The sequence below is a fragment of the Podarcis pityusensis genome (assembly GCF_964106645.2).
Source record: "Podarcis pityusensis genome assembly, chromosome: 2".
In the NCBI taxonomy this organism is placed as follows: Eukaryota; Metazoa; Chordata; class Lepidosauria; order Squamata; family Lacertidae; genus Podarcis; species Podarcis pityusensis.
In genome coordinates, this window is record NC_138029.1 from 93,039,980 (window position 1) to 93,064,098 (window position 24,119).

At 41.2% G+C, this 24,119-nt stretch overlaps 2 protein-coding genes across 5 annotated transcripts in view; one reads left to right on the forward strand and one right to left on the reverse strand.

The window, feature by feature from the left end:
- LOC308471645 (uncharacterized protein) overlaps positions 1–24,119 on the forward strand; it is a 132,351-nt gene that overhangs the window by 53,622 nt on the left and 54,610 nt on the right. The gene's annotated exons all lie outside the window — the stretch shown is intronic.
- The window catches only part of ITPR1 (inositol 1,4,5-trisphosphate receptor type 1), a 216,347-nt gene that overhangs the window by 31,674 nt on the left and 160,554 nt on the right, over positions 1–24,119 (reverse strand). For all 4 annotated transcript variants that reach the window (XM_080995581.1, XM_080995580.1, XM_080995579.1 and 1 more), the window contains 12 exons: positions 19,058–19,238; positions 17,658–17,914; positions 15,050–15,250; positions 13,875–13,985; positions 12,155–12,250; positions 10,783–10,905; positions 10,187–10,291; positions 8,792–8,984; positions 6,887–7,009; positions 4,939–5,114; positions 4,403–4,567; positions 2,413–2,608 (listed from right to left, as the gene is read on the reverse strand). In XM_080995581.1, coding sequence (XP_080851707.1) covers positions 2,413–2,608; positions 4,403–4,567; positions 4,939–5,114; positions 6,887–7,009; positions 8,792–8,984; positions 10,187–10,291; positions 10,783–10,905; positions 12,155–12,250; positions 13,875–13,985; positions 15,050–15,250; positions 17,658–17,914; positions 19,058–19,238 — 1,927 coding nt within the window. The remainder of the gene's footprint in view (positions 1–2,412; positions 2,609–4,402; positions 4,568–4,938; positions 5,115–6,886; positions 7,010–8,791; positions 8,985–10,186; positions 10,292–10,782; positions 10,906–12,154; positions 12,251–13,874; positions 13,986–15,049; positions 15,251–17,657; positions 17,915–19,057; positions 19,239–24,119) is intronic.

The following is a 24,119-nucleotide window of genomic DNA, read 5'->3' on the forward strand; positions in this document are numbered from 1 at the left end:
AGCCTGCGCACACCCCGAGTGTCTCATCCAGTCTGGCCATCTGGCTCTGCCTCTCCCAGACCTTACTCATGGTCAGGGCTGGGAAGGTTCACCAGCCTCAGCCCCTGACACTGCCTGGCCCACCTCACTGCCTGCACCCCTGCCTCTCCAGACGTCAGGCCTACTCCGGAGTCACTTCTCTCTCCTTTCGCACACCTTCACTCAAGGGTGCCAACTTGAATAAAATATATGGGGGGGGGGTGCAGGTAAGCACTACCCTGTATAATTGACCACAAGACGGAGTGCATGCACACTGTTTGAATGGGAATGCCCATTAAGTGGGGGGGGGGGGGCTCCTAAAAATTTTTAGGGTGTGTGTGAAGGAACCTTGGCCCCAAGGAGTTGGCTCCCATGCCCTTCTTCCTATTAAAGTGGGGTGCTCCGCGCGTAAGTAGGGAGACGCTTATACAGTGGTACCTCAGGTTAAATACGCTTCAGGTTACAGACGCTTCAAGTTACAGACCCCACTAACCCAGAAATAGTACCTCGGGTTAAGAACTTTGCTTCAGGATGAGAACAGAAATCATGCAGCGGCAGCACAGCAGCAGCGGGAGGCCCCATTACCTAAAGTGGTGCTTCAGGTTAAGAACAGTTTCAGGTTAAGAACGGACCTTCGGAACGAATTAAGTACGTAACCAGAGGTACCACTGTATACCATCATTTAGGTCAGCCTTCCCCACCTTGGTGTCCTCCTTCAATCAGAATTCATTACAAGGTGAAATGTGTTAGGAATTGAATGGGGGGGGGCTTGGAGGAGAGGCGGAAAGAAGAGCTAATTTGTCCGTGGCTAGGGGGCGCTATCTGGATGGTTCTGACAGGGGCGCAAGATCACCTAGCTATGGCTCTGACCCTGAAACAATCTAGTGCTGCCTGAGCCCCACAGTTGTTAAACAGAATGCAGCTGTAGGAGTTATTAGCTACCACCATCCTTCCTCATCTGATCTATTTGCTTCGATTTCTAGCCAAAATACCCTTCCCACATTCGCACCACACAACAGGTCCCAGCAAAAGTCAGTTTGGTTAATTTGCTCCCTTCTTTAAACTCCCTCCCAACCCAACCAGCGCTTAACTGCCTTCACACTCCATTGGCCAGCATGCAGGCATATACCATATTTTTCCATCTATAAGATGCCCCCATGTCTAAGACTCCCCCTATTTTTGGGACCCAGGTTTAAGAAAATAGGGGGAGATGTATCCGTGTATAAGACACCCCCTAATTTTTGACATTATTTTTTAGGGGGGGGGACCTAGTCTTATACACTGAAAAATACGGTACTTATTACACTTTTGCCAGAGCAAAAGTTAACATTCCCCTCCCCTTTTCTTTTGCTCCGGACCAAGTTAACCTTTAAGCTGCACAGTGAGTCACTCTAGACTTTTCCTGTGACTCTGCTGATAATTTGCTTTATTTTGGCTACAGAAAGTTAGAGATGCAACAGAGGCAAATTGTATGCATGCTTCTCTGCCCTACCCGTGCCTGGAAAAGCAACTGCAGGTATCCAGGCATGTGGGGAGTTTCTGGAGGCATATGAGATGCCTAAATAGGGTTAAGTTGAATTACCATTGATCAGAAATAGGGTTCTACTTGCATGCCTAGCTCTTCTCTGCCATTCTCCCCAATTTGCATCTCCATACTCTTTGCATTTAAATTTTCCTGGCCCAGAATTCCCCAATCTGGTGCACTCCAGATATCCCTGGAGTCTGATGCCCAGTGCTTTTTTCTAGAAAAAGAGATGCCAGTACTGTGTACCCTTGAACACCCCCCTGAAAAAAAAGCACAGCTGATACCTTTCAGCCCCTGGCAGTATGGCCAATGGTTAGGGATAACATGAGCTGCAACCAAGCAACATCTGAAGAGCAATGGGCTGCATGAAGCTATCCTAGGCATCCCCCAAAAACTTTTCTTTTTTTTCTTTTTGCCAAAAATGTACAACTTGGAAGCAGAAAAAGGAAATTATGTAAGACGATTATATGATCTTTTAAAAATCACAAGTATGTCTAGAACACATAACATGATTATATTTGGTCCTCTGCTGGGTCACTATGGGCTATTTTGGAACACACGCACATAGTTTTGATCACAAAGTACTAGATAATCCCTACTAATGTGTGCTACAGGGCAAAAAACATCCACATTATTCTCCAAAGGAGATATTGATGCAGTCATGTTTTATTTTCAGCCTCATTATCTATGCTTTCAAAGCACCGAGACCTAAATTTTTGGCAGAATGTTCTCTAAGGAAATCTGATTTTAGCAGGCAGTCATCTGCAGAGGGAGCATAATATCCACAGGATAAACCCCCTTGGTGCATTTGCACGGATAGAAAACTGGGGGGCGGGGGGGGGGAGGTTTAAGATGATTCTGGTACGAACCTGGCGACAACGTCTCATTAGGGAGCTTATCTACTTCCAAGATAAAGTCATCCTTGAAGAACAGGTAGCCCACTATCGAGAACAGGTAAACCAAGATAAGAGCAAGAACAGCAGTCAGGATGATGGAGCGTCCATTGCGAGTGACACTTTTAATGACATTCAACAAAGTTTCTTCTCTGTACACCAAGTCAAAAAGCTGGAAAAAGGGCAGTTCAGAATGTTTAATAAGTTCACTTTTAACTACAGATAGCACCACGATACCTAGTAACCTACATGAACAGTGCAATATTTTGACATATATGCTTTTCATGGTAATTAATTTTTGGAGGCCACAGTTTAGAATCACTTTCTAAAACAACTCTAACAAAATTTAAAAAACAAACGAAAACAGCAACATTATTAAACCAAGAACATGGAAAGCCATAGTAAAGGGGTGTATTGAGGGCCAGAGTTTTTCTTTCAAAATCCCCTCAAAAGTTATAAACATAGCTGGCTTTCTTGTTCCAGAACCTTGCTGAACTTAGCTGGTTTCTAGCTCATAAATTACAAAATATGCCAAGTCACAAATAGTGTCATAGTGATCACATCACTGCATCCTTCGGGTTTTTCTCCACTGCCTGTTTGCTCTGTATGCATACCATTGGGCTGCAATATAATCAAAGACTGAAATTGGACATGGAAATTCCCATATGAGTAGTCAATGTATCAGTGAAAAGCCACAATGCAGCCTGATGGAAAATTTGCTGCATCTTTGACTGCAGTAACACCAGAAGACAGTGAGCCTGAGTCAAAGGAAGTTAGTCACCCTGAAGTCCATTGACAGAACTATACGTTACCTTGTAAACAGCATGTCCCCAAATCTCAATTTGCTCAGGTAACAGAACCCAGAGGTGGATGGACCATAATTAAGGGTCACTTCAAAACTTTTCCAACAATATCCCCCACTTTCAAGTGAGGAGAGATTTGAGGTGAAACAGGCCTGTTTCAATCATGCTCAGTCTCCCCCTCCCCAGGTTTTGTGGCAGTGGCAATATCCCTATGTAACTAGCTGCCTACTCTTCCCCACCCACCTGGGAATGATGGTTTGTTATCACATGACATCATTCCAAAGGGAATTAGGGTTTTTTTTATTTTAAGAAAAGGTGTCTGTGTTATTTAAACCCAGCAATGCTACTTGTAATGATGAAACGGCGTAATTCACAGGAGCAGGTGGTGGTAAAATGTCTTCTTCCTATCACCAGAAGAGCTACTGCAAGCATTCTATTTTGATCCCTTTGTCACCCCCTCCTGAAAATTGCCGAAAATGCCTGCCATATTTGCACCCCACAATTGGGGTGGCAAAAATGGTTGGGGGGTGGTTTCAGGCCCTTGGCACATCTGTAGTAGAGATGAACAGGATGTGAGAAGAAAACTAGATGGGTGACTGGCCTGATTCAGTAGACTCTTTTTACATTCTTAATAGGTGTTCTCAGTGTTTTGTAGTGATGTCATTTGAAGTTTGCAATATAAATTGGCCAACTCATAACTTTAGGCTGCTTTATGAATTGAGCAGCAATTCGCCCATAAATTCTACTCTGGCTTAGAATAAAAATGAGGTTCCGTGCACGCAGATCAAGGACATAAAAGCGAGCTGCTTTGTAGTCACATGTAAAAGATTTATTTCACATTGAACTGCCTTTGCTTATGTAAACACTTGTTAACTGCTGTGAAGTACATGACCAGATCACATGCTGAATATCTTTGCTGTTTTGGTAACTGTCAATTATTTCTTGAAAATATTGTATGTCTAACCTAAAACCTTCTCTTGTCCCTTTGTGTATTTGTTTGGAAAGTGGAGGGGCAGTTGAATTTCCGAGCTGCTTTCTGCCATGGCTGGTGCTGGGAATCATCTGAAAGTCAGCTTACACCCATTTAGCATCATTCAGGGTCACTAATATCTACAGTCATCAAGTACAGTCAAAAATATAAATTGTTGGGATTAAACGCTTACCAGCAAGCTGTAGAAAAATTCATGAACGAAAAGCCCCATTGCGCAAATAAGAAGATATAGTAGATGATAAAGGAACTCCACATCCAAGATCATGGCTTTGTATCCTCGAGTGAATGTTCCACAGTTACCAACAAAACTCATCAGAAATATTATTTTGTTACAAACCTGTGGAGCACAGGACAGAAGATGAATGCCTGGAGAACATTCATTCTTGAGCATATTTTAGAAAACCTATTAACACAACACACCAGTTCCAGCATTCTTCTTTTAAACTGGGGTAGCTAACTGGTGACTCTCCAGACCTTACGGAACCACAGTTCCCATCATCCTCAGTGAGTGGTTGGGGATGATTGGGAGCTGTAGTTCAGCAACATCTGAAGGGCTGTAGGTTAGCCACAATTGCTTGAAACCCTTTGGGGGGGGGTTGTTGTTAATGATTTATGGCAGAACAATGAATTTTTAACATACAAGCATGTAGAGAATATTTCATGGTGCAGGGCAAGAACATTTCAGAGAGACTTCTATCTGATACTTACATTGAAAGCCCCCAGAAGAAATAATGTTGGCTGCAAGCCTACAGAAAATATTAGCCGCAGTATTGTGGAAGCTATTAAGGCTCTAATGCCGTGGGGTTTAGGTAAGGCAACAACTATGGCAAATGATATCAGCATGGCTGTCCAAAGTAAGCCTGACAAGTGGGGCTCCAACGTACCTGAGGAGAGGAAGACACCCAAAGACAGTTCATTGTTTATTCAGTTTAAAATTTATCCTGCTTGCTCCACAAAGCCCCCTGGGATGCTAAGAACAATATCTCACACAGTATCAGTTTGAAATATGCCAACAAACAGCATCTATAACTTACAGACTGGCATAGGCAACAGAGCAAGGCATTAAAAAAAACTAAGCAGTAGATTATAGTAAACATGCACCAGCCTTCCCCACAGCCCCCAGACAAACCTTCTAGAGAGGGGGGAATTTAACTGCCCTGGTTTGGCAGCATCCCTCCTCACCTGACACAAAATTTTCAAAACTACCCTGGAAGTGCCATATTCTGATACACACATTTAGTATTGCTTATTAACCTTTTTGTCTAGACATTACTATTTTTGGACATAAGTGGTTGAGTACTTAAAAGTCTGTTGTGGTTAGCCACTGATCAGTCTGAAATGGCCCTGGCGCAAACAGCTTACTTTTGTTGCTCCTGTTGCCTCATATAAATATATCAATTAATAAATTAATACAAAATAATGGATAGAAACCTTCATTAACATGTGAAAGCTGCCATATTAATAAAACTCCAACTGAACTTGGAGCTCAACTCCAGTTGAAATGGATTATAAATCACGCCAACATTGATGCAAAAGCATGTTATTACTTCTCTTTCCCAATAAGCCACGTAGAAATGTGACTTAACTGCAACATGCATTGTGAAGCACCCTTATTTTAAGTTTACAAAGTAGCTGCAGTGGAGCAAAGCTGGTAGGATGTAGCTCTAACATCACAGGCTATATTAATGAACCTAACATCCATTCCATAGCCATTGGCTGAAGGGTTTATGGAGTGCCCTCAGAACATAACTTTCCGTGATATTCTGCTCTCTTGCGGCAGATATACACTGCAGATATAGATTGGTTCCATACTAGTTTAATGGTCATGACGTCCTCCAAAAACTCCTGGGGACTCTAGTTTTGTGAGACTGCTGAAAATTCTGAATCCGGGATCTGTTTTACACAGCTACCATCCTCAGGGTTCCCTGAGGCAAGGAACTGCTGAAACCATTTTTAAGTAGGGAAATTTGCAGCTTCCAGTCTAACTTGAAGTGTACCATCTGGACTAGCATGCATGCTCTTCGCTCAAAAACATCAAAATGAATATTAAAATTTGCATTTTGAGATAAAACACCTTTAGAACTATGCATTTTGAGAGCCAACACTTCTCCCAGATCCTAATCTGACACACTGCTTGAGATGGAAAGGTAAAGGTAAAGGACCCCTGACAGTTAAGTCCAGCTGCAAACGACTCTGGGGTTGTGGCGCTCATCTCACTTTACTGGCCGAGGGAGCCGGCGTTTGTCCGCAGACAGTTTTTCTGGGTCATGTGGCCAGCATGACTAAGCCGCTTCTGGTGAAACCAGAGCAGTGCACGGAAATGCTGTTTACCTTCCCACCAAAGCGGTACCTATTTATCTACTTGCACTTTGACGTGCTTTTGAACTGCTAGGTTGGCAGAAGTTGGAATCAAGCAATGGGAGCTCACCCCATTGCGGGGATTCGAACCGCTGACCTTCCGATCAGCAAGCCCTAGGTTCAGTGGTTTAGACCACAGCAACACCCCTACATCCCTTGAGATGTAGAGTGTGTTTAATAATACAACTGATAAAAATTCACCAATACTAAGATGCTTAAGTTAGCCGCCGCCACCCGCCGTCATTGGGCTTTGATTTTTGTAAAAAAACTACATTTTATAACTTTGAAATACTAGTACCTCCTTTGACTCCTTTAAATGGATAGAAAAATGCTACCAAAAGATTCATAAGGACTGCAAGGTTAAAGGAAATACTGCTCCAGAAGGACATGTTGCGCGAGCACCAGTACAGTATATGCTGAGCTGCAAAAAATAAAAAATAAAAATGTTTACAAGGGATTCAAAGTACAAGATTGCCCCTAACAATGAATAAATCAACAGAGATCATTGTATTGCCAACTTTTCCTAGAATCACACACTGTGAACTGTAGTAATCTTTATTATTTGATTTAAAGTTTGTGCTTTAATTGTTGTTTGCAGAGTCCATAAGTTCAGGGCATTTGCTTCCTAGAGAACCCTTTTTCAGATCAAAGGCCATACTGAACAGAAACCAACTTTTTATATAAACACTTGGTTTACAAGCACCAGGAGAGCAAAAGTTGATCGTGCGTTAAAAAACACAAAAAGGTCAGAATGTGCTGACTGCATGCCATGGCACTCTGCACTGTGTGAACTTTTGAGACCGACACACCCTCATTTTCATTTCCAGCCTTTATTCTCTGCAGTGGAAGTGGTTGCTTCAGAGCTAAACCAGATAACTGCATTATGCATTTAATGCGTGACTGGTTTCTGTTCACTAAATGGTAGCCGTGGGACCAGATTGGGACCTCAACGTTCAGGATGGAGGACAAGAGAAGATTTGACCCTTTAGTCCTGTTATGGTCCTGCTTGGGATCACCCAGCCACAGATGCTATTCTGCAGCTGTGTAGGGAGAGTGGTGCAATCCAAACTGTGGCAGAGGAATAATATCCCTCAGCTTCCATGCTATAGTCCTGATCTAGATCACCCTTCCCCACTCCAGCTATTTAGTAAACAAACATCAAGTATATCTTACAGGTTTAATGTCACATCAAGTCTGGTCCCCGACCATTACATTGCCAAACTTCAAAATGATGCAGTGGAATGTGAGCTTTAGAAAATGTCATAACCTCAAACTGAGAAAGCAACCAAGATATAAGTGTACCATTGTGCCAAGCAGATGCAGCTGTCTCAGAGGTTTCGACTACCTAAGGCCAGTATTGCTGAATGTAATGTTTGGTTCTTATTTACAAGTTCTTCTTCTTTCACGACTATATCGGCTGAAATTATGTAGCCGCAAAAACAATAGTCACAGATGTGAGCTTTTGTAGTTTGAACATGGGCATGAGCATAGGCATGGTGCAGGAGAACGGTGATAAGCATCTCCTGTGACTATATACATATGTAATTTTAAAGCTAATTTGGTCAGAGGAGCAGCACTGTGAGGCAGCTGGAGTTGCTATGAGCCCTGCAGGCAATCTGTACTATATTCTCTCCCCGAACTCCACCCTGAGCTGATAGTAGCTTTGTACATTAAGAGGTCTGCATCCAGGAAATAGTGCAGAAAAGGGTGTAGCACACTTTCTCAGAGAGCTACTGCCCCAAATTAGCATCCCAGTGCAGCTGCTTGAAGTAAAAACCAAAGCAAAACCCCACAGGAGATTGTGAACACAGATCTCCTGTGTCATGTTTAGTTTAGTCCTTATGTAACATATCTGACAAGGATCCTAGGGCAAATTGCCCCTAAGATTAATGGCTGGCCATTCCCTTCCCAATGATATCCATCTGCAGAATATTCTGGCTGCTTCAAAGCATTTGTTTTCACAATAGTAATCAGGAAATGTAATGCTGGAAACACACAACAATATGCACAGCTAATGATTAAACCAAGTCTTTCTGAAAATATTTAAGATACTGAAAGCAAAATTACATGGAGAATAATTTTGTGTGAGGATAAAATTCCCCAGAGGCTGAAATTGCTTCTCTGACACAGAGAAGAACTTTGCAGCCTCTCAGATCAAGAATTAGTATCTTGAAAAATCGCCTTTGGCAGCAATCCAGTTTACCTCTGAGTTTCTTTTGCCAGTTCATTTCATTGAAGAGGTCTTCTGATCTCAGGAAAAAGTCATTTATCTTACTGCCTTGCTCATCCCTCTCGGTAGTATAGTACACCCGTAGTTTAGATTCCTTCGTGAGGAACTCACATATACTGGGCACAGGGAAAACTATTTGCTCCATGGTGCGATCTGATCTTACAATCTATAGAAGAGAGGATTTAAGTATTACTTCGTATGGCTGCCCCTTAAAACGAGCATGTATCATCCCCCACGATGCAAACTCTTCCTTTATCAGAACCTCACTTATGCAGTAGACCTGCTACTCTCCTCACAAAAATACTTCATGATTTCCATCAGTGTAACACCATTTACTGTAGGTCTCTCCCTTTTGTTTCAGTAACATTTCAAGTCCAAAAAGCTGGGTATATACATATATCATTATGGTTGATGGTCAACTATTCCTTTTGTTAGGCAAATTTAACAGTCCAGGGTGGTTAAATTATGTTTCCATTAAAAAAACGAATTAACGGTTATTTGGTGTCCTGAAAGCCAAGGACCTTTCTCTCTTTGTTTTTGAATGATACTCTCATCAGAGCTTAGAAGAATGAAAACATCCGTAAGTGATGGGATAAAAAAGCAGGTTTTCATTTGGAATTTCTAAAAACAGAAGAACAGATACGAGAAGATGAAACACTGTGCCATGTCTCTCATTAGCAGTGCTTTTTTAAAAAAATGAGGTGCCTATACTCACATGGATACCAGGACAAAATGACTGCAATGACAGTGGGGGCGGGGGCGGGGGAAGGTGACAGATCTCTGTCCTAGTGAGTACAATCACAAAGAAGGACTGCTCATTGGGATCTGAGATAGGGCAACAGTTCTGCTGGGATACAGGTTGGTTCTGGTCTTCAGTATTTGCAAATATAGCAAATGTCTCCAACACTCACCCCTCAGTGAACAGTGTTCACCCAGAACAAATCAAGCCAAACTGTCCTTCCCCTGCTTAAGTGGGGGGATATGTCACAGTATGAAATTTTGTGCGTATATCTCTACTACAATTACACAGAGCTATGTAGCTAAGATCCACGTGGCTAATCCGTCTTGTCTAAAGCTCGCCACAAGCACCATTTTTTAAATTTAAAAAATGTTTGATTTAGAAAAGATTTGGCAAACTCAATTAAATTCAAAAGAAGATGGAATATAAGCCAGTTTAGAATTGGATAGCATTGTATTTGCTATAATATTCCATAGGTGCAAGTTGATTTTGATGTAGTACATCTGCATTGTATTGTTTGCACAGGACACTTCTGCTGACATTCCCGCCTAATTTTAAAACAATTTCTTGGTTTATCTTTCCTTGGACTGGCACAGCAACGATTACCCAGAATTTACTGTAGCCTTTACCTCAATCTGAGCTGTGTGCTTAGCATAGAATTCCAAAGCTTCATCTCCATCAATTTGACCTCCAGGCTTCAACATGTTCTGCAACTCTTTGTTATGACGAGCGAGCTAAAATAAATGAATAGTACATTTGGTGATAGCGGCCTGCATCTCAATGAAAATGTACTTACATTTTCTTTGTATTCTTCCAGGTGCTGGCTGGTCAGGGTAACTGAAAATAATTTTTTCCCCTGAAGTGGCCTAAAGCTGTTTTGAACCTGTGCTCCCTAAGTTACAGATGTAGCATTTCAGTGGTAAACCAGAAATTTAGGACAAACAGCACCAATGGGAGGCACCAGTCTGTGAAACTTCATGCAACATTTCTGCCAGTGGAATGAATCTATGCTGACCTCATGACTCTCCTGGTCATTTGTGTATGAAAACATGATCAGTGTGCAGAATCAGCACATCTGGGCTGTCCCAACAGAGATCAGATTTCCTGAATCTGTGCACTTGAGCCTAAACGATAGGTTGCACATGGCCATGCCTATATTTGGGTATAGGGCCCTGCTACTCGTAGAATGTGCCACAAAATTCTCCTTGCATAAATGCAATTGTACCTGATGGGCTAATATGTAAATATTATGCCCCACATTTCTAGGAGATGCAGCAAGATCTTCACCATTCTCTCCATCCTCAAACTCAACTTCACCTTGCAGATAAGCCTTCTTAATCACTTCAACCTGGGGAGAAAAGATAAATACAACACTCAAAACTGTGGTGGTGTTGGTGGTGGTGTGAGAGACAGAAATACCAAGGCCAAAGCCAAAACATACTGCCAGTGGACGACTCCTCTAAAGGAATTTCACATTTATTGCTCCCTCCCTCCCTCCTGAAGTAGAGGTCTCCGTTTCAAGTTATAAAAAGGTTGGTTTTTCCGTTTTGTTTTGTCTTTAAAGCAGCTGGTATTTGCTGTCAAATTGAGTCTACATTACGAATCACTTGACTCAGTGGAATAGGAGCCAAAATAAAGACTGAAACTTTATCCCCAGCTCACCCCTTTGTTGCTGGATAATAAATACATTGCATCACACACCCGTCTCGGACTACTGCCATAACCAAGGCACAATGTGGCGAGTTTATAGACTTTCAGCCCTGCACTTTGGAATCCCTGGCTTGACGTTTTGCTGTTTATTAATGCTGGATGGAACAAAACGCTTAGAAGCTGTTAAATGGCTTTTGTCTCAACTCCTTGTCAAACTGATATCTAGTTGTGATAGATTATTTGAATCCAAACACTGTCACCCTTCATCAACACAGGATGTTTTTATATGGGTGTTGATGGATCAGTGCACTTCACGCTTGCAAGGTTTTCATTTCTTTTTTACAGCGTTGCCAACTACCCATTTGTGATATCTCAATGACTCACTTGCAAATTAAGCAGCCATACTACTATACAGCTGATTAGCAGTTACATCAAAATAAATTTGAGGATGCAGAGAGGACCATCATGGAACTTCAGATGTTTTTCCTCCCTCTGCTATCTGATCTTCAAAGAAGCAGGCAGAGTGGACCACCATAGCTTTCCAGGCTGCCAAGAGCTACTGAGCTCTTAGCCCCAAGCTGCGCGGGAGATAATTTCACAGGAATTTGTCAGAAGAGAACTGTACAACAATGCTTCTCAAATCTTCCAAATCCTTATAGGCTCTGATGCTGCACAAACAGTGCTTTCTGGATGCACCCTTTTACTTTTTAATCTCACTTGGAAAAATTAATTTCCCCATCCTCAACTGACCCGTGTGCTTATGAACTCCCCCAACATCTTTGCAGTCCACTTCAAGAGTTCAGTGAGTGGAAGTAATTACTTTACTTAGATCCTGAACTTAGTATGAACTTAGCCACCCAACCAGCAGCAAGATTATTGCATACTGCCAAATTCGCCTTTGCCACCACAACCCCTGAAAATTTGGAGTCGTATCCTTGGAAACGTACCAATTCTTTGGGTCTCATATTATACAGGATCCTTTCTGCGTTCTCACTGTCGTGCCTACTTTCCATTATTGCCAAGAGTAACTTAGAAGCATTGTTCTGGTAAAAGTCAAAGAAAGATATCTGATGAATAGTTGAATGTGTTATAAAAACGGAAAGAAGTAAAAAAGACAACCCACAGATCTATGTGACTATTTTCAGCTGCATAAACCTGTCAAAGCAACGAAGATGAGCAAATGTGAAAGACCGCAAGGTATCATAAAGTTGAAATCTAACACGATTTCTACTAAGAAGCAATGATGTCATTTAGATACATAAATACAATGAAAGTAGGTTTCAGGCAACACACAAAGGATAGCTGCATCTTTTCTCCTTTTAAACTGTGAAGTCAAGTGTCTATTGGTTTGGAAGCAGAACAGGACCACTATAAACAATAAGGTGGTGGTTTTTTGTTTTTGTTTTTTGAATTTGGGGCACTCCCTAAATATGTGGAAGTATAGATATTTATACATTAAAAGATTTTTAAAAACAAAACAAAAACAACCTATCTGTTAACCTGTGAGCTGAAAGAATACTGATGGCAGCTGAGCTTGAAAGGGGAAAAATATAAAGAACCGCAAACTGGTTGAAATCAGGTGAGACTGTGTACACATTACCACCTTAGGACACAGTGAGGTAGCTTTCTCCCTACTGCATTTCAAGTCACAATTGAACTTTGCTGTACACATCAGTATGCTTTGGTATATATCCATGCCACCCACTGCCTGTCTGCTTCAGTGGGCACAGTGTAAGTTGCCTGCTTGGTTTCCTGATATGGTTTCAAATCAGACTGAAGCTGGATTTCTTTTGGGGGCGGGGAGAGATACATCAAACCACAGTATTTCACAAGAAACTACAGGATCACTCTACCCCTCTTGTAATATTGGGTATGCACAGCACACTGCAACACTGTGTACTAGACACAGATGGTAGCTGACCCATCTCCAATATAGCGTGAGGGGACTCAATGGGACTTTTTCCTTTCCTATCGTCTTGCTTCTCCAAACTGCAATTAGCACTGGAAGTCCCCCCTATGTTAAGTTCTGTATATAAAAATTATGTTAAATTACAGTGCATAAGTCGATGCTGGCAGCAAGGTCAGCAACTATGTCCAGCAATTATGCACTAACACAGAGTAGAGGCTCCACTGATTTAATTGCAACTCAAAGTTGAGCCTAATCAATGGATCAGAATCAGCACTGGATGGCTTGCCCAAAGTAGCTATTGATCAATAGATGACTGGCCCCTTTGTCCTGTTCCCTCAACATCTATATTCTGCCTTAAATTGCAGGACAGCTGTGCATAAGACCACCTGATGGTTTCTGTCACAGGACTGGTTATGTATACAGCTCTGATCACATGTCCTAAGCCCCTTAACAGGCTGAAATAATTTTGCAAGTTACAGTATCATAGCTAAGTAATTGTACTTAATGTTCTCTTTGAAATTCAGGTTTTGAATGTATGAAATACATTCCATATCTTAAATTAAGAACAGGCAAGCTGTTTGAAATAAAATATTATGAAGTCTTTCTTTTAAAATGATTTTTTTAAAAAATAATCCCATGTGATAGCAAACTGCCCAGGGCACTCAAGGAGCCTGCTAGAATTATCAAGATCTGGATAGAAGCTTTTGCTTTTTTGTTGTGATACTACAGTCCATCTTCAGAGTTGAGTATCCACTTGCCTTCAGTTCTAATACTAGATCCATCCGCTTCTTTCCCAGAGGGTTGATATCATTGAGAATTAATGCTGTAATTATATCTATACCATTGGACTCATGAGTCGCGATACAGTTCTGCACAGGGGAGAAAGAAACATAAAAAGAAGAAACCTTTTTTAAGTGGCTAACAAGAAAACATAACCTTTCTTCCCAAAGGCCTATTAAGTCCCTCTCTGCCCACCACTCCCATGAAGAGTTCCATAGGGAAGAATTCAACTAAATTATTACACTAATGCAAAGGAATTTCTTCCCTTTCCACTCCGTGTGTGTAGCCCATGTTGTCCCAAAACCTTCTCAAGAAAGTTGGAGAAAACCCCAGAATGGATTGAGCCGGGGAGGGGGGAACAGGGGCAGGAGGAGGGGAAAGTGTCCCATTGAGCAAAGAGAAATCAAAATGCTCACAGAGCATTCTACTTAATGCTACTTTCATTGCAGCCCATAGTAAGCTAAACTACTGGGCTTCCCTTTTGTTTGGTAAAGGACCCCTGACATTTAAGTCCAGTCATGAACGACTTTGGGGTTGCGGCGCTCATCTCGCTCTATAGGCCAAGGGAGCCGGCGTTTGTCCGCAGACAGCTTCCGGGTCATGTGGCCAGCATGACTAAGCTGCTTCTGGTGAACCAGAGCAGCGCACGGAAACACCATTTACCTTCCCGCTGGAGCAGTACCTATTTATCTACTTGCACTTGATGTGCTTTCGAACTGCTATGTGGGCAGGAGCTGGGACCGAACAACAGGGGATTCGAACCGCCAACCTACTGATCGGCAAGCCTTAGGCTCTGTGGCTTAGACCACAGTGCCACCCGTGTCCCTTTTGTTACCTCACTACAAATCCAACTATTCTCTATTTGCACCAAGGTATTTTCAGAGTCTCATGCTGAGACCAGCTATTCCCCTGCACTAAGAAAGAGTTGGGGGTTCTCACTGATGAGGATGCTCTGTTCTAGACATCTCATTTCTGATTTCTTTGGGGTGTTGTAGTTAAGCAGCACACTTTGGAACGATTGGTGGTATGGGAATGGAAGCCCCTTTGAGGTCCCTTCCAACAGTTCTGTGATAAGTTCTTAGGGTGCCAAATTGTACATGAGATTCCCAATTTTGCGACTACGTCACGTTTTCTACTGCAATAACTGGATTACCTGGTTTTCATGGCATGGTCCCTGGCAGTACTCAGTCAAACTTTCCAGTGTCTGGTTGATCAATGCTACATTTTTCTCATTAATGTACAGCCCAAGAAGTCCAAGTCCTCCAGTTGTGCTTCCACAGATACAGTCCAGAAACTGCAGAGTCTCACACACTAAGTTGTAATTTGTCTTGTTGTTTTGACAACGCAGGAAATTCTATAGATGAATATGAAATAATGGAGAGGGGAAAGTTCAGTTTCATTTTTGAACATTGATGCTGGTCAAAAGAAATCAAAATGTGATTTTTTTTGCAACAGATTCACACAGTTTTCCATTCACACATCACTTTCTAAAAGCAATAATGAACATGATCTCAGTGTGATCCAAGCCTCTCAACACACCCATAGATAAATATTTAGGGCTTTTGACTTTTGTAATGTTTTGCAAGTGCCTATAGGTCAATTACACTCATTTCTCTAACCTCAAAACTTTCCTTTTAGTTAGTTGTCTTTGATCTATAAAGAGCAACAAGTTTTCATTCCACCCACTCAAAGTTCCTGCAGATTACAGCTAGTTAGAAATTCCCTCTTTGAGCTTAATTCTTTTATTTTTCCCTCATGCTTGCTAAGTATCTTTGTTCCTAAGTCAGCATCTGGGTTAAGCATTTTTGGACATGTGCCAAGGCTCATTGCCAACCCCAGAGGCTTGTTCTTCTGCTATTCTGCCCCTTATGAAATCTTGTCACATGTCTGCCTATGACATGGGGAGACAGATGAAATTACGCTGGTATCTGGGATAGGGGAAGATAGAGATGTGAGAGACAAGCAAGCCTGAAGATGGAAAGAGAGATCAGACATCTTTATGCTGTTCTCTTATCCCCTTCCAGCAGTGGAAGTCTGAGGGCAATGTTTCTTGCCCATTGCTTTAGCTGCCATTTAAGGCCCTGTTGGTAATGGAAAGCATTTGATCCTGGATGAGCAGGATAACTGGGTGTGCAACAATGAGATCCTGACTTAGTCCACCACATCTAAGGGATGCATTCACTATATTTGGGTTATATTCAACAGTGTCTTGTTCATGGAGGGCTTTCTGATAAAAGGGGAAACTCCCATGAAAGGAAGCAGGACGCTGGCTGGTTTTTTGGCTGACCGCACCCTTCAGTCTTTAGCCACCACCACTCCGCCCAAAAGAATCTGTTCCAGAGGGTTAGAAAAACCATCCAGAAAAGCATGAGATGGGTGTGTGAGGGTATATTTTTTAAAACTGCCTTCTTCCCTGTTCCATGCACTGAAGCCTCTGCTGAATCAAGCCTTCAGTGAATGGAAGAACACATCTGGCTACAACCCATCACCACCAGCAGCCTAAATTTGATGAGGGACTATTAGGATCCCACTTCCCTTGCTAGGTATTCTATCAGTCACCCACTTTTGAGTGTATGCACCTGGTTTTGTGTACCTGCCTCCCTGCCTGAGTCTTGTCACTGAGGTGGACCCCAGGTGGTTAGGAATGTGGCCACCAGGATACTGGTCAGGGAAGGCTGCAAGGAAGAACACAGTGCCAATTCTGAAGCAATTTCACGCGCCTCATTTTAAGGAGCTGTTTTTGATCTTTGTGATTTTAACTGATTTGGGTCCAGGTTGTCTTTAAAATCTCTTGCTTCGTATGAATCCATTCATAGTGTTTTAGGCTTCAAACTATAAATGACCCAGCTCATGCCTGTGAGATTTGTTTGAGATGCTTTGCTTATAGCTTTTGGCACTGGAAAATATGTCCTGGACCATCTCAGCATTGCATGTTTCAAAGTAGTCTCGAAGATTGTGGAGCTTCAAAGAAAACATATTGTCAGGTTTTCAGTTCATTGGTTAGACCTGGAACCTTTAACAAGCCTAATGCAGAACAAACAGCCCATCTATTGTTAAGCACTGTGAAATTATCACAATCAAAACTGGGCCACACAGATAAAACAGTGCTGTAGACAGACCTATCTTCTTGGATCAAAGTAAACCGCACCGAATCAAGATGATCAGGGATAATCTTTAGAGGGAAGCTACATGAATCAACCCTCTTCATGGATCACTGCCTTGTCGTGGCGAAGGGGCTTGAATAACGAGCTATGCCATGCAGGGCCACCCAAGATGGACAGGTCATAGCTGAGAGTTGTGACCCACCTGGAGAAGGAACTGGCAAACCACTCCAGTATTTTGCCAAGAAAACTCCATGGACATAAAAAAAGAAGAAGCTTTGAGAAGAAAGTCAGAGTTTCCAGGGCATGCTCTGGTACATGGGGTCAGGGAGAGTCGAACACGACTAAGACGACTAAACAACAACAACATGAATCAACATCTCCCCATGCTTCCTTGCCTCTAGCTGGTTTCCACTCAGGAAGGGACAGTTTTGTTATCACATGGGCTTCAGTTCCAAGCTACCACACCCCATCAGAGAAACACTTTGCTCCTCAATGAGCTGGCAACAACATATCTTGGGAAGGCACTGCTGTTCATTTAGGGGTAAAGTAGCATATGTCTCCATGCCCTCAGCTCAAGTGAGATGTCTGCTTTTCTACTGAGAGGATGGCAGAAAACCGTTTTTGTAGAGCTGAGCCTGAAGATGCTGCATAGCCTACCTGCAGGTCCCGGTTGTGGTTTTCACACAGCAGCTGCAAAAACCGCAAGATGGGCTGCATTATTGTGATAACAGGACTCATCTCCAGTTCGTCTTTGTTTTTGTCTGCTGCAGACTGTGCGCCATCTGCAGCTGAATAATGGTCATCGGGATCAGCTTCCCTCCTGTAAGTGTTGTATGCCTTCCTTGTAGCAGCAGAGGCTTCAACCAACTGATCTCGCACCTCCTCTGTTATTTGGGTCATGGGTTCTCTCAAAGCTACAGAACACAGAGACAAAGGTCCATTAGCAAACAACAACCAAGCAGAGTCAATTCAACATTTTTCAGCATGTTGACACATCTACCTTTGTTGTAAGTGTTATCCAAATTAATGCCGCAAGTTTTACTGAGGCAGCCTGATTTGGTTTATACCACCACACAAGACACAGCAATATCCTTTCTGTAAATGTGAAGGCTGTTCCCTAAAGAATACATAAGCATCCACCATTACAGTACAGGAATCAAATGAGATTTAGAGCAAAAAAAAAAAAAGGATTTGAGAAGTTTTATGGGGAAGCTCCAAAGTTCAATTCTTGGAATCTCCATGTAGGGCTGGGACATACTGTGTATACAATACTGAGCTAGATGGACTTTGGTCTGTGTCCCTATGATCCTGTCATACTCATGTCCATGCTATTCCCCCTGTCCAGCCCTGAATGCTTGCATCTGGTGCCTAAGTACATGCTGCAGGGTGACTGATAATGCAAATAGGTTCTTCAGATATTGCAGCAGGGCTTTCTAACGAGTATTGAATTTTCAGTAGTGAGGGTAAATCCTGATTAAATAGGGGGTAATGGCAAGAATATGTGCTGGCATTTTGATGCCAACTGACACTGACAAATCTCATACATGAGGGGCACCAACCCCACAACAGAACACCTGACCGTAGGCATGTAAAGTGCCACTAGAAAGCAACCTTTTCTGTTTCTTCCAGTGTCATGTTATTGAAAATTAATAGTATGTACTGATGCATCAGACATGTACGTTATAATGATTCCAAAGGAAAAGAGACGTTTGAGAGTGCAAGTGCCCATCTCAATCCCTCTCTTATTACAAATGGAGAATATGGGACGTCTGTTTTTAGCTACAGAATCCTAGACCTATTGCACGCAGAGCAGAGTGTTAAAAACAAGGATTAAGCAACATGTCAAGCTACTCAAGCTGGCTGGCCCATTAATGCTAAAAATACCTGTCACCACTATAGCAACTGCCACATCCCAAATGGATGAAGGAGGAAAGCAGTGCCATGGTAGGGCTGAATTTTTAACGTCCATGTTGTGGACCAGAACCTCTGGATCAATAAAAGAATTCACTGAAGGGTTTGATTTTCATATCCTTCTTTAAGGAACACTGGAGAATTACCTCTTTTCCTGGCTGGTACATCTCTGTCCGAGTCATCATCTTTCTTTTTATTTCCTAAATCACTGGTGTTAACTGTGACTGTAGCCTTGATCTCTTGCTGAGCCACTTTCATGCGGTCGTAAAAAACTTTGAAGAATTTTTCCGACTTTTTATCTTCCATTAGTCGGCAGAAGAATGAGTGCTACAGAAACAACAGAGATGCAGAACACCTTAAATGGTAAAACCCAGTATCAATGGCACATAGATACCAGGTAGTGAACCCCACAGTCACTGACTGAGCTTATGTTAATGAAATAAAGCAAGTGAAGGCCCCAGAACCAAATGCAGCTCTTAAAGAGTATCAAAATGCTCCCAACTGCAATATTCAGGGCAAGAAATGAGGGAAGAAATGTTATGGAAATGGGTATTATTTGGAATACGTTTTGTAAGGGAGGTTTGGCCGCCACCTTTACCTCTCCTCAAAGCAATCCTCCTGTGAAGCCAGCTGCTGGCCCCAGGGTCCTATGCTTATAATTGCTGGTGAAAGGGAGATATTCAAATCATGGAATACTGAGAAAACACTGCAGATCCTTCAAAGGATGTGAAATGTCAGTTTGGCTACAAAAGATTGCATTTTTAGTCACTTCTCAATACATCTGGGATTAGGGGATAGCACTTCTGGGTCAGAGGGATTGTTTGTTTGTTTGTTTGTTTGTTTAGCACTTACCTTACAGAATTTGCCGGTTTGATATGATATACTACATATGATGCTTTCAGAAGGGACAGGGAATACTCTTTAAACCTGGCATGAATGCTGCTAATGCATGGGAAAGAATATTCTCTAGTCATAGTCAGACCTAACGTTAGTGTTTCACTTACATTTAGTGTTCATATCATTTCGATGTGGAGAAGTCAAATAAAGCACCATTTCCCCCAAAACTGTGTGGAATACAGATCAAAGACTGTGTGCATGGAGGAAGCTAGAGCAAGCAGCCAGGGACTACATCTGACAGCTATCTGATGAAACCAATATGCTGTTACGTAAATCAGGAACAAAGCTTAAAGCATGACTGCAGGATGAACTTGTAAGTGGGTCACCTTATGCGGAGTATTATGAAATTAGTTAGCATTCTGCAGTGGCTCATGTTGCAACAGCTTCTCCTACAGCAGACTGACACCAAGTCAGATTTATTGGAAAAGCAAATCGAAAAGAGGAAAAGAAGAGAGGATGGCAATACATCCTTCTGAGATGCAGAGAACACAAGGCTGTCCCCTGCATGGTGCCCTTTAATCACTCTCCAGAGAAATTGTGTGGCAAGGTGACTTTGAAATATGGGTAACATCATTTCCCCTTACTTTATGGAAGTGTAGGCAGACAAGGCAGCTGTCACAAATACTATGTGAAGCTTCGGAAGAAGAGATTTTTGATACTAAGGACAATTTATTGACTTGTTCTGCATGTGCACAGACTTCCCTGGGAATGCTGGACTAGGTGAATCTTAAGTGTGTGATTAGAAAGTCAATTCTCATATTCTTTGCACCAAAGGAGCAAAGGGAGAGGATGCTGCAGCCATCTTCCTAAGACACATGGTCCTTTCCTGACAGGCACCAATTAATTTCCAAAAATACAGAGTAAAATGCTTAAGCTTGCCTGGAAGCCATACAATCTAAACTATAAGTTTCTCCCGGACCCCAGATACATACATGATAAAGGGAGGATAAAGTAATGGAAGAACTCTGCACATGTTCAGAGGTACTTTCAGATGCTCTGCAGCTGAGTCAAATCAAGCTTCTATACTATCAGTAAGCCTCTATCAATGCAAGCACAGGCAGGCAGTAGTTTAAAGAAACTGCCTTAAAACTGGTCCACAAATCTAATTCTAATTAGATAGACAGCAAATAAATTATATTAAATAATTACTAGACAAGAAGAAATGTAAACACTGATTAGGCTACCTACTCTATTACAAAGAATTAAAGGAGTGGAGCAACATAACAGGGTGCATTATGCAGCTGCAAAACACAGAATCTAACTGCTAGTAAAAAGAGCTGCATACACAACCAGCCTCAAAAGTATAATGAACATGTGTTTAAAATGTCCTGGACATTTCCAAGAAGAAGACCTTCCTCAAACAAGCCAGCTGGGTACAAATATTGAGCAAACATGAACCACAGCAAACTGCATGCTATTAATTTTATTTGCTCAGAGATTATGGCTCCTTTGTCCTTATTTGGATGTTGATTTGCTTCCAGTATGCTGAATCTGGGTGGCTAGATAAAGACTTTATTTGTTTTTTTTAAAGATATTTATTAAGATTTTCAAAATATTACAAAAGGAAAAAAAAGAAAAAAGAAAAATACAAAATAAAAATAGTTAAAAACAATTCAGTCTTTCAATCACTTATCTTTCATTTGCTTATTTCCTGGACCTCCTCACCCCTCCCTTTTCTGTATTCCAATTCAGTTTGTTAGTTCAGCAAATCCCTCCCCTCTTTGTTTATCCTAATCTTTAATCTTAAAGTATTGTAACATTAGATTTTTACCTATTAATAGTCCATTTTTTCATATTCCCTTATAACATTGCAGCTAGAAACCACTTAGTTTCTATCCAACATCATTCTAACATTCATTAATTTTACAATATTTCTGTAAATAGTCTTTAAACTTTTTCCAGTCTTCTTCCACCGACTCTTCTCCCTGGTCTCGGATTCTGCCAGTCATTTCTGCCAGTTCCATATAGTCCATCACCTTCATCTGCCATTCTTCCAAGGTGGGTAGATCTTGTGTCTTCCAATACTTTGCAATAAGTATTCTTGCTGCTGTTGTGGCATACATAAAGAAAGTCCTATCCTTCTTTGGCACCAATTGGCCGACTATGCCCAACAGGAAGGCCACTGGTTTCTTTAGAAAGGTATATTTAAATACCTTTTTCATTTCATTATAGATCATCTCCCAGAAAGCCTTAATCTTTGGACACGTCCACCAAAGGTGAAAAAATGTGCCTTCAGTCTCTTTACATTTCCAACATTTATTATCGGGCAAATGATAGATTTTTGCAAGCTTGACTGGTGTCATGTACCACCTGTATATCATTTTCATAATATTCTCTCTTAGGGTATTACATGCCGTAAATTTCATACCTGTAGTCCACAACTGTTCCCAGTCAGCAAACATAATGTTATGTCCAATATCTTGTGCCCATTTAATCATAGCAGATTTCACCGTTTCATCCTGAGTATTCCATTTCAACAGCAAGCTATACATCTTTGACAAAATCTTAGTTTTGGGTTCTAACAGTTCTGTTTCTAATTTTGATTTTTCCACCTGGAAGCCAATTTTCTTGTCCAAATTGTATGCCTCCATTATCTGATAATAATGAAGCCAGTCTCGCACTTTATCTTTTAATTTCTCAAAACTCTGCAATTTCAATTTGTCTCCTTCTTGTTCCAAAATTTCCCAATATTTCGGCCATTTGGCCTCCATATTGAGCTTTTTCTGAGCCTTTGCTTCCATCGGTGACAACCACCTTGGGGTTTTATTTTCAAGTAAGTCCTTATATCTTATCCAGACATTTAACAATGCTTTCCTAACAATATGGTTTTTAAATGCTTTATGTGCTTTAACCTTGTCATACCACAAATATGCATGCCACCCAAAAACATTACTGAAACCTTCTAAATCCAAAATGTCTGTGTTCTCAAGAAGCAGCCATTCTTTCAACCAGCAGAATGCTGCTGATTCATAATAAAGTTTTCATTTGCCAAGCTAACAGTTTTCCACATTTATTGGCCGATTCAAATGTCCTTTGTCTCATCTGTTTAATTTTCCATTCTATTTCCTGATTCATCATCTTCATATATTGAACTTGGTATAACTTTATTTCTCTCAGAATCTCTTGTGACTTTGGTTTCACTCTCAGTTTCTTCTCACCCTCTTTTATTTTTTCCAAAATTTTATATTTTTTCTCATTTTGAGTTCTCTTCTTTATTACATTCTGTTGAATTAGAAACCCCCTCATAACTGCTTTGCTTGCATCCCAGATTACTCTTTTTTCGATGGTAGTGTTCATATTTATCTCAAAATAGTCTCTCAAGGTTTTTTGGGCCTTCTTGGTAACTTCTTGATCTCTAAACAAGGTGTCATTCATCCTCCATCTGAAGGAACCGGTAGGTATTAATTTCATCTCCATTTTCACAGCATTATGGTCGGAGCAAGTTTTAGGGCAAATTTCCACTTTTCGAGTCTGCTAGATCTGGGTGGCTAGATAAAGATTTTGAAATATGTCTCCAACATTTCATGGATGAAAATAGGGACATTCTTAAGTATTTTTAACCCTAAAATTTTTAATTTCATACAAAATATTAACACTTATGTGCTTCCCTTCCATTACATGGTGGTCACATATTATATATTATTTCTGTAGCTGTGTTAACTTGTTCTGCAAACAGGTTGCCCTGCCCTGGCTTCTAAAGCTATACCAGCATGGTCAATAAACTGACCATAACAATTTAAAAACAAAAAGATCGAAATGTTTAATCCCATAATGGATCTGGGTTAACTTGTTAGAGAACTACAACTCAAAACACAACTAGCAACAACCTATTTTCTGAAAAAAATATTTATTAAATTTATATACTGCCCTTCATCCAAAGATCTCAGGGCGGTTCACAGAATAAAATACAAGATAAAACACAAGTAAACAATTAAACCAAAACAAAGGTGCAATTGTTTAATTTAAAATAATGGCTAGTGCACCATGTTTTATTTACTTATTTATTGAATTTATGTACCACCTTTTTCTCCAAGGAGTTCAAGGTGGAGTGAATGGTTTGTTCAGTTCCAAGAAAACTTTTTTTTATGAGGCAGAACAACGGTTTGACTGTATTCTGCCTGAAGTATTTAATCAGATGCTTTCTTTTGAATTGTCTTGAGCTAGCTTGCAGTAACTGGTTAACTGCATCTAGATGAAAAAAATAAAGCACTGTGATAACAATATATAATTCATACTGTACGCATCCAAAAAAACTGCTTCAGTTTGGCATTTGTATCCTATTAAAATTTGTGGAAAATGCACTACTAAGAC